The 10,697-nt window shown below is 44.0% G+C and overlaps 1 protein-coding gene across 2 annotated transcripts in view; it reads left to right on the top strand.

Annotated features, from left to right (window-relative positions):
* Window positions 1–1,123: 1,123 nt before the first annotated feature.
* Window positions 1,124–10,697, top strand: part of ETV4 (ETS variant transcription factor 4) — a 45,301-nt gene continuing 35,727 nt past the window's right edge. For both annotated transcript variants that reach the window (XM_032772697.2, XM_032772699.2), the window contains exons 1-4: window positions 1,124–1,213; window positions 1,599–1,701; window positions 1,826–1,919; window positions 2,180–2,227. In XM_032772697.2, the coding sequence (XP_032628588.1) occupies window positions 1,624–1,701; window positions 1,826–1,919; window positions 2,180–2,227 (220 nt within the window). In that variant the 5' untranslated portion in view covers window positions 1,124–1,213; window positions 1,599–1,623. The remainder of the gene's footprint in view (window positions 1,214–1,598; window positions 1,702–1,825; window positions 1,920–2,179; window positions 2,228–10,697) is intronic.

A 10,697-nucleotide genomic window follows, 5' to 3' on the forward strand; every position in this document is an offset into this window, starting at 1 on the left:
GTCTGTGCAGACAGTGTTGAATTGTGATTGAGCTATGTTATCAGATAATACTACAGCCTGATTTGGCAGAAGGGTTCAAAAATGTTTAATTGACTGTTATGCATCCACATACCAGAGTGAGAGAGAGAGTGAGAGAGTATGTCTTGCTCTAATCTACCATACTGAGATTCCACTTTGATATTAGTGATATGCAGAACATGTCACTGTGCCTAGTTTTCCTACTTATAATTGTAAAGACTCACTCCTCTTTCTTTCTTTCTTTCTTTTCCTTTTAATTATGACTCTCTCTCCAGTATCAATCTTTGTCTAGGGGATAATGTCCTCCAGAACAATATCTTCTTGTAACTGAGTCCATGGCCCCATGGAACTCTAAAGGAGAAATTGAAAAACTTGAGTCCACAGAGGTTTATGAAAAACAGATATTTATTTCGATATGCAAATGACATTTGAACATGTAAATACAGGAGATGGAGCACCTGGTTTGCACACACAAATGTTGGCTGTACATGCAAGTGTTTATTTCTGTGTGTGCAAACTCAGGGACTGGAATTATATTTTATATTTTATTTTATTTTATTTTATTGGCACTAAGTAGTTATGCCAGAGAAATTGGTGTTGAAAGCCAGGGTTGCCTGGCTGGTACAACGGGACGGAAGGAGATTCTAAATGTGAGTGATATTTTCAAAGTCTCACTGAAACTTTAAAAAAACAACAACTCGTCATAACAGGAGTGTAGATACTTTAAAAGCTGCTTTAAAAATGACTCTAACGTTGTGAGAGTTGTCAGGCCTGGACGTGTGCAAGTCCTAGGGGAGTCTGGTGGTGTGAACCGTGCACACGCCGTGCCATGCACACAACTCAGCTCAGCGCAGCTCTGGTTCCCCGTCCCTTGCAGACCTTTATGAATGAACTTTGGGAGTTTTTTTATGAATGGGAGCCCCAGCCTTGAATGAATCCCAGAGTGACGCGATCTGATTGGCCCTGGAATCCGTAGCCGCTCCCCCTTCTGCGCTGGGTGAGGGCCAAGCAGAGCTGTGATTGGCGGGCGTGTCCCAGCCCGGGGCTTCATTCACAAAGTCAATGAAACAAAGAAGCAAGAAAGCTGAGCCTGGGAAGGAGGAAATGTACCAATGGGAGGCTCCCCCCGGGCACACAACTGTCTGAGCCGCCAGGAAAGCGAGCCCTTTCCGTGGGAGCGGGACTGGGGGAACAGGTGAGAGCCCGGCCCGGGGGACTGGGCAGGGGTGCAGAGTGGCAGTTTCCATTGGGGAGCGAGGCATCACCCGGCCTCTTCGCACAAGTTTTGCCAGATGCAGCGCGAACGACGCCTCGTTGCACATCACACCCAGCACTGCAGCCGGGGAACAGGGAGGGGCGGTGGGGCCGCTGCTGGTAACCTGCCCCAGGGTCGTTTTAGGAAGGGCCCCGCTCCCGCAGCTAGGACAAGCCCTGGGGGTCGGGGATGGGGAGATGCCACGAGACCCAGACCGGGACGTGGTGGGCTAAAGCAGGTGCAGCAGAGACTCCAAGGGGCGCTCCCTCTTTGCTCCCCAGCCCTTGTGAAAGAGGCTCCCTCTGCCCGCCCCGTCTCCCCGCAGGTCGTTGCACTGAGCTGGCTGCTCCATGCCCACGAGGAGTTCACACGCGGACGGGAGGATGAAAGGGTACTTGGACCAGCAAGTCCCTTACACTTTCACACACGTGAGTAGAGCTGGAGCCCCCGGGCCGAGGCTGCAGGCAGCGCCCAGCACCCAGCCCCGGGGAGGGGTGGCCCAGGGCCCAGTCCTGACATGATTTTCCCAAGCGGGTTTGTCCTTTTCTTCAGAAACCGCCCGGAAGTGGGACCCTCAGCAGCCGAGCTCTGATGGGCGCCAGGAGACCCATGGACCCAGGCTTAGCCCCACTTCAGGACTCGGAAGGTAAAGGCAGTAGCAGCACCCCAGGGGCAGTGGGGAGGGACAGGGCTCATGGGGGACAGTGGGATGAGGTGGGGGGAGGGACAGGGCTCATGGGTAGGGAGTAGGTAGGGATCAGATCCTCCCCTTTCTCTTCTTCACTCCCCCATTTCCCTGCAGTGTTTGTGTTTCTTTCCCATCCCACATCACCGACCCTGGAGCATCCTGCTGTCAGTCCAGCCCAGGCCAGCCTTCAGTAAAGGCACCTTTCACTTTTCTTGCAGACCTCTTCCAGGATCTGAGCCAGTTTCAGGAGACTTGGCTGACAGAAGGTAGGCACCCATTCCTCTCTTTTTATCTGTCAATCATTTGTTTGTCTTTGGTGTTTGCTTTGTTCTTCCTTTACTTCGTTTGCCTAGCTCCAAACATTAAATATATTTTTCAGCCTGGCCAACTTCTAGTTTTGTGTAAATCAAGGATTATGAATCACACTATTGTGCTGGGTATTTGCTTATGAATGGAACTTGGCCCTTGGCCCATTTTCAGTGTCTGCTGGCAACTGCTGGGATTTTGTGTAAATTTGTCGCTTATCTTTGTTAGTTGCCAAAACACTGATGATTTCTTTAATAAACAATGGAATGTCGCCTTCAGTTTTGGGAGCAAAATGCTCTTCTGCTAATTCAGAAAAGCCAGTGCTCTGAGGAGATTGTCTTGGAAATCTTTGTGCCTTTAAACTGTGTATTTAGTTTTGATGTTTAAACTGTTTTGCCTTTTGACTTCAGCACTGAAGGGAAATTATCAAATCTCCATGAGCCCAATTAATTTAAATTGCAACTAATGCTAAGTAGTCTTTTGTATTTGCTTTAACTGCAAGGATACCAGTGGCCTGTCCTCTGAAAGAGTTAAAATGTTTGTTTAATTTACTTATTAGCTGAAGAAGTAATCATGTGTCTGAGAAAGCCCCTTGTATGTTGTTGGTATTTAACAAATATTTAATAATAATATCCTAAATACATATGGTAATCTGAGCAGCAATCTTTCCCCTAATTCTACCACAACAAGAAAATATACTCCTGCAAAAGCAGGGGTTTTTAAAACAAAAATTTGTTAAATGAATACAAAAAATTGACTTTTATTTAAAAAAAATGTTTTCTATTCAGTTAAAACTAAAGTGAGAAGACTTTTTGATCAGGCAACGTTCAGGAATGCAGACTTCATGGGCACAAAATATCATCTGGAGGCCAGTCCAGGATTAGAATACCCATCTTGTTCATACTACAAGGGAAAAAGAGGTGGATTTGCTTGAAGTCCATCTATGTAAATACCATTCATACACTCAGATTATGAAAGAGTTCATTTTAACTTTCAAAAACTGTAGAGGTGTTAGCAAAAGGACATCACGTCAGACTTGGGTTCTGGTGGAGTTTCCGTTCGGGGCCTTCTGCTCTCTGATAGTTGTTTTAAATTTGACACCATTAAAGTCAGAAGAGCTTGCACAGAATCTCTTGTGCAAGGTTCCCATAAGTAATAGCATGCCCTTCAGTAACTAATTTGTGAAATTACTAGAGGGGGAAAGAGAGGCCACATCAAGGTCTCACTGCTATGGACAGAGATAAGATATTGTTAGACAGTAATGCAAACCAAGAAAAAATATAGTGAAGAAATTATGGTTCTCTGCCTGGGCATACGTTGGGTAAAAGTTGTGGAGAGCTGCCTAATGGTTAGAGTGCTGGACTGGAAGAAAGAACTCCTGGATTCTGTTTCCCAGCTTTTGTCATCAGCTTTCTGTGTGACCTTGGACAAGCCAATTCACCTCTCTGACCTCCAACTTCCCGACTTGCAAATTCATAATAAATATTAATCCTTTGCACTTCTATAGTAACCTGCCATCCCAGGATCTCAAAGCACTTTACTGACAGTGATGAATGTATACATACTCTGTGAAGTATGTATTGCAATTCCCCTTCTGAGGCATGGAGCATCTCGGAGACTTGCTCCAGGGCACACAGTGAGGAACAGAATCCCGGTCTCCTGATACTTGGTTGCACAGTATAACTTGAAGACCACACTCCCTCTCATGGGAGATAATACGGAACCACCTTACCCAGGCAATTAGCATTTGTAAAGTGCTATGTCATCTTTGGATGAAAATGCAGAGTTGTTATATTTGATTGTTGAATATTTGGAGCTGGGAAAATGATATTTTTGGGGGAAGGAGTAGGTGGACTGGGGTAGACATTCCCCTTCCCCTGACAAGTATAAATATACAGTATATATTAGAGAGCTAAGAGAAGACCATCCATGATAAGTCTGTGTGAAGCTGCCTGCACTGTACAAAACCCTATGGACTTTCCATTCCCACCACCTCTTTCTCTTTCATAAGATCCAACTTCCAGAGCAAAACTAAAGAAATCCTGAGCTTCCCCGTTATTTACAGACCACCTGCATTATAAGAAATGACCAACTATAACAAAAATAATTGTATTTATTTGTAAAAAAGTGAGATGCTGTTTCTGTGGACACAGTTCTCCTGGAAACTGCCAAACTTCTTGTATTTTAAATCTAGCTCACTGGATCTAGTCAGAGTCCATTTGAAGCCTTAGTTGAGATCGTGCACAGGCTTTCTGTTCCTTAGACTGTAAGTGTGTGGTGAACTGGCTCTTCAGCTAATCTGAGCTGCTGTAAATTTGTAAGTGAAACAAACAAATTGCAGGCTGAGGATTTAAGTCCCAATTTCCCTGAGGAGAGCTCCCCTCTCAAGCAGGCTATTATTTGTTCGCTGTACTTGCATTTGCTAACATGTTTGATAATCAGTTATTATCTAATGTCTGTGTACGTGGAGCTATCTGCTAGCATTTTTGTATCAGATTTAGACAATTCTAAGCTACAGACATATCTTTGAACAGTGCAAGGGAGAACTGAGAAATTTAAGAAATATGAATAATGTGAAAAATGTGAAACTTTGATGAAATATTTTATATATTTTCTGCCTCCACCTCATGCAATTGAGAAATACAGCTTTGTGTTAAAGGCTCCTGCAATTACTTTTAAAATAAAAGACTGAAGGAAGGAAACAACTTGTAAATATAAAATCAGGAATTAGTTTGTGCCAAGTATCCAGCTATGCACAAAATAAAAAATTTAACTATGAAACTTAACTTTGTTCTACAATTAGTTTCATTCAGGAGGTTTTTATAGCAGCAAATAGGGCCCAGTTTCCACATTGCACTGGTATAAATCACCAATCTCTGTACATGTGCAAGTCTTTTTTAGCAGACACGGGAATCGTAGGCCTTAAAGCCATAACTTTGATGCTCTTTTCCACACCACTTTCTGTCTGAATTGGAGCATGTTAGAATGACATGTGACTCTAGCAGGAGGTAACTGTGGAACTAGTTTTGTGCCAAAGCTTTCGTAAATGTGACTCAGGATTAAAAGATGCAAAGGCTTCCCTGGAGAAAAGTTGCTGTATTTTCCTTAGTTGTCTGTGCTGACTCCTCTGTTTTTAGAACCACCCGGGAAGCAGGGTGGGGGAAATATTTTTCCTTGTGTGACTCTGGTCTGAAAGTGTTGGTTGTAACCCAATGGAGACCGTAAGTGCTATGGGATAAGATCGGGCAAGTGTTGATGGATTGAGTTTAAATAACTAAAATAAGCCAGGAGAGAGGCTATGAGAAGCCTCTTTAGTTTGCTGCTCTCTTGGAAGCATGTCTGGTGGCTTAGGGGCAAAGAGGATGGAAGTAAATTTCTTGGACTATGTTTCAGTTATGTGAGATGGAGAACAAATTCGGAAAATTATGGCTCTCATGTAAATGAGACTGACTGACAGCTCTGGCTTTAGGGCACAGGGCCTGTTGGTGCATCCTCCCACTGCTCTTCCCCAGCCCTATAGGGCAGTAGTTCTCAACCTTTCCAGACTCCTGTACCCCTTTCAGGAGTCTGATTTAGCTGGTGTACCCCCAAGTTCCACCTCACTTTAAAACTACTTGCTTACAAAATCAGACATCAAAATAAAAGAGTCACAGCACACTTGTACTGTACAATTGCTTACCTTCTCATTTTTACCATGTGATTATAAAAAATCCATTGGAATATAAATATTCTACTTACATTTCACTGTATAGTATATAGAACAGTATAAACACATCATTGTTTGTATGAAATTTTAGTTTGTACTGACTTCACTAGTGCTTTTTATTTAGCCTATTGTAAAACTAAGCGAACCCTATCTAGATGTGTTGCTGCTCCCCCGGAAGACCTCTGCAAACCCACATGGGTACACATAGCCCTGGCTGATTGCCACTGCTATCAGGCATTACACCTTAGAGTTGCATTCCAGCCATGCCCCTTCTGTTTGATTCCTCCACCTCAGAGCAGACACCATCCGCTCTGTGGGGCTGAGATATGGACCATTGCCCTTTGGCAGCTAGTCATGATGCTCTATTAAAAATAACAGAATAGACACAGGCTCTCCGGGCAATAGACTGAGACCCCTAAACTCAGCTCATCTGTTGCTGAGACTGAATTTTAACCTACAGTCCCCTTGGTGCTATTTTCCAACTACCACCTAGAGCCTGGGTGCCCTCGTTAGTCACTTGCGATGACAGATTTCTCAAAGACTGTTGTTCACTCTTTGAATTGTGTAGGAATTTTCTTTTCTTCACTCTAGGTTCCCCTTAGAGTCATGCAGATTATTTCAAATGACAGTAATTTGAGTGTTTTACTGCCTCCAGTCTAGTCTGTTACTCGGGCCAGTACAGGGTTATTCCCTACAGAATATTTTTGGAGTGCTTTGTCCAATCTAGTTTTAAATGCCTCCGATGGCTGGGCTTCCACCGGTGGATGTAGCTGGCTGGCAGTCCTACTATCATAGTATTCAGGCAGCTGCTAGTCCTGCCTTGCCTCTGTCCTTTAAAGCGTATGGTCTCGATCACACTTTCTGCAGTGCAGTTGAAAATGGTTTTGTCCATTCAGCACTAGCAGCTGAAGTGTTTTCAGCAGCAATTTGATAGAGGCTTTGGGGAACAAGCTTTCACAGCCGGTACTCGTTTTCCTACTGTGAGAAGGCCCAGGAAATGCTTGTAAGAAATAATAATAAAACGTTAGCCAGGCCTGTGCTGTCTGGTCTGTATTGTCTCAAAGACTATTTCATTTATGGCAATGGGCAGGTGCTTGGTCCTTTGGCAGATATCTTATGGACATGCCCTTTGCGATCTCCGTACTGCGCTAGTGACCTGACCATGTGTAACGGCAGGTCTGTCTGAGCGAGGCTCGGGACTCTGTCCCTATTTGTGTGTTCCAGAAAGCAGAGTTGGCACTTAGCTGAGAGGAGTGAGAAGAGCGGGCAGTGTGCACACAATCACTGGTTGCCACCCTGATTCCAGCTCTGTCCCTGGGAGACTGTCTTGAGTTCTGACTGAAATGTTTCCTGATATTCAGCCTACAACTTCCCCTGACCAGTCAAGTGAATCAGTTGGTTTTGGTTCTATCCCCTGGGATCCCACCCTAGTTTTCCTACATCCTATGCTCTTTAGAGACTTGCAGCTGTTTTTCATTTCCTCCTGCCCCCCATCTGCATTACTAACATTTTCCACTATTTCACCTCCACTAGTAGTGCCAATGCAGAGAAAGGTCTCGATGCTGCTGCTGTGGTCATGTAGACTTGCTCTGAATAGGGTTGGCATCAAGGTGTTATCAATCACACTAACAGCTGCTGGAGTCCTGTCTATTCTGGAGCCCCAGGGGAGTTGCACCCTTGGGAGAAATAGCAGAAGCAGCCGTAGTTGCTATTTGTCCAAGCAATGCACATTTACCTCTCATCATTGCTTCTTGTGAATCAGCTCGAGTCATCTGTGCTGCATTTTTTAGTTCCTGTTGCTTTATTGGCATCATCTTGGCTGGAGCAAATGAAATAGTCACATGCTCTTGGACTGCTAAAAACAGGTTACAAAAAATTGGTACCAAAGGAAACTTTCCCTTCCTAAGCAGTGTCAACCAGACAGCTGCTTGTGCACTTCCTGCTACTGCCTCTGCCCCAAAATGGCTCCTGCTGGAAACACAGTAAGTTCCTTCTGTGTGTCATGGGCAAGTTAGGACAATAGTTTTAAATTACACTAAACCACCTTTTTATGTCAGTGTTACAGCAAAAATGTGCTCCCTGCTGTGCAACAAGAGTGACCTCCAGTGGCAATCCAGGCTGCTCCTAAGTGAGGTGTCCCTGTGCCTGTCCCCAGGGAGCACTGTCAGCTCTTCCTAGTCAACTTGTGTCTATGGTCAGCGACACATGTGTCACTGTGAGTCCCAACAGTCAGGATTCTGGGTGAGATCAACTCCCTTCCAGCAGGCTGGAACCCTCTTTGCCGTGTTTCCAGCACAGCTTGTTACTTCAGGTTTTCTCAGCACTATCACTCTACTGCTGGAAACTCAGGAGCAGTTGGCTTCAATCAGTTTCTCTGTTCAGTCCCCTCTGAGTCATTTCCAGCTTTTTGTGGGACTTTATTTCCCCTCTCCAGAAGGGAGGAAGCTGTGCACTTCATTTTGGGGGCTGTTGAATGGTGGGGTTAGCAGCTAGTAGCCCTGGGATGTAGCTCTCGGTTTAGCAGCAATAGAATCTGACACTGGTGGCTGCAGCTCTTGCTCAGCTCTGACAGGCCAGGTCCCTGCACTGTCTTCTCCACTTATCTGTGACACCAGGGAAATCCTTGTATGGTTTCACTCCCCTGCATGATTTTCACTAGCTTTGAACTTTGGTTTGTAGAGTTAACTGGAAAAGAGAACAAAACAACTTTCCCCCAAACTATCAGTTTGCAAGTTTCCTAACTAGGTTTAAATGCGGACCCTAGATCTCTCCCAAGAACATACCTCTGCAGCTAGACACTGTGCTGTATCTTATTGTTCCTTAACCTGCAGAACCTGACGTCTCCAAGTCCCAGCTTCTTAACAATACAGATGCAAAACTTTGGGAATGGAACACTTTCAGCCCCTGAGTAAGAGCAGCGTTGTTCCAGCCCAGCCTGGCAGATTAGTGCGATTGTCTCCTTTGGTGTCACTGTCAGTTCCCCCTCCCCCACCATTAGTTTCTGACAAGAATAGAGGTGGTGGCAGCATGAAGATCTCTTCAATCTGTTAATATGCAAGTGATACGGTAGCTGGTTGTTTAGACCCAAAGAATTGCCTAAAAGTTAGAACTTCCTCCAGATCATAAACTTCTCTTTTTACTTGTAATAAAATAAACTCCCTGCTCTAGCCAAGGTGAGAACACTAGCTGTTATTTTCTAGTTCCTTAAGAAATCAAGTGAGTTTTTCCTCTTCCTCCTGCAGCGGCAGCAAAGAGACGCTATTCTCTGGGCTGGCTTACCTCACTGATGCTGTGAACAAAGTAATAGTAAGAATATGTATTAGTATCTGTAATCTGTGTCCTCCCCGCCCCCTGTGTGTGTAAGTGCTGTCTACATTACAAAGTGAAGCTTTGCTGTAATCTGTTTTCAGGACTCATCTATATTAGAAATACCACCAAGACTTGCATCTGTCAGTGACATTATCTGTGGACTTGGCCACGATTAGAGAGCTCAGTTGCTCCTAGATCACAGTCCTGTGCGCTGTCCACTAGATCACTCTTACAGAGTGCAGAAAATGAGCTATGTTCCTTTCAGCCCTGTTAAAAATACAAACATGAGTCTTTTCACATAAAATCCATCTGTCCCAAGTGGACAAGGGCAAAAGCCAGTGAATACATCATGTTTCTCCCTTTGCTTGTAAAACCCAGTTCAAAGTTCTCATCACTTTTAGAAGCATCTTTTCAACAACAAAAGCAAAGCTGTATTCAAAACAAACAAACCACTAGCAAGTGAGCAAATTTGATCTCTGCTGTCCAAATATAGCATTTAAAATGAATGAAACAGAGCACATGTAAATGTCAAGAATTTCCATGTTGCTTATCTCTGCTAAGCAGAGAAATACATATTTTCACTAGGCAGAAGGAGTAGGGTTGCCATGTCTTTGTGCGTACGTGATATATATTTTTCCTGCATCATAGTGCCGGGATACAAAATGTATTTCAGGGGACTATCCCATGGAAATCAGAATGGATGTCGAGAGCACCTCTTCTGACTCATGTTGTGGTATCTCATTTACAAGCCCGGTCTTAAATACTCACAGTGAGATTGCAAGTCTCAATTTCTGAACTGTGCAGTCCTTCTTATCGTAGTTTAGCCTCATTTAGACTAAAGTTCAGCGCCTACTCCTACAGCTTCTTGCTAAGTCTCCCTATTTCTATTTTAAAAGTTTCTATACGATTTTGATCATCTCATTTTAAACCTCAACAGATGAGCTGCTGCAGTCTGGCTCTCATTTTCCTTACAGAATGTTCAGATTTATATTTATATTCATATGGATATTTTTTTCCTTCTGTGGTATAACTAGAACATCTCACCATATTCAGTTGCTTGGTTCCTTAATTTGTTTCATACAGAAATGCTTAAAGGGATACTGTCAACTTGAATTCAGTCTCAGATTTAGTTTTTTCTTTTTTTAAAAATGTGAGACTAAAATAAATGTTTCCATCTTTTAAAAAAAATCAAGATAAACAGTTTTTTTGAAAAGGCTCAAATCTCGAGCAATGCAGTGCTATAAACCTGACAATGAAACTAGATATAAACTGTGACAAAGTTCTTCTTCTACCTTGGTGGGTCCTGCGCTTATTGGCAGATTTGTTCACCTCAGTGATCTTCCCCACAGTCTGGATCAACTCCTCCTGTGTCTGATCAGGAGTTGGGAGGTTTGGGGGGAATCTGGGCCCACCCT

The sequence above is a fragment of the Chelonoidis abingdonii genome, chromosome 21 (assembly GCF_003597395.2).
Source record: "Chelonoidis abingdonii isolate Lonesome George chromosome 21, CheloAbing_2.0, whole genome shotgun sequence".
NCBI classification, from domain to species: Eukaryota; Metazoa; Chordata; order Testudines; family Testudinidae; genus Chelonoidis; species Chelonoidis abingdonii.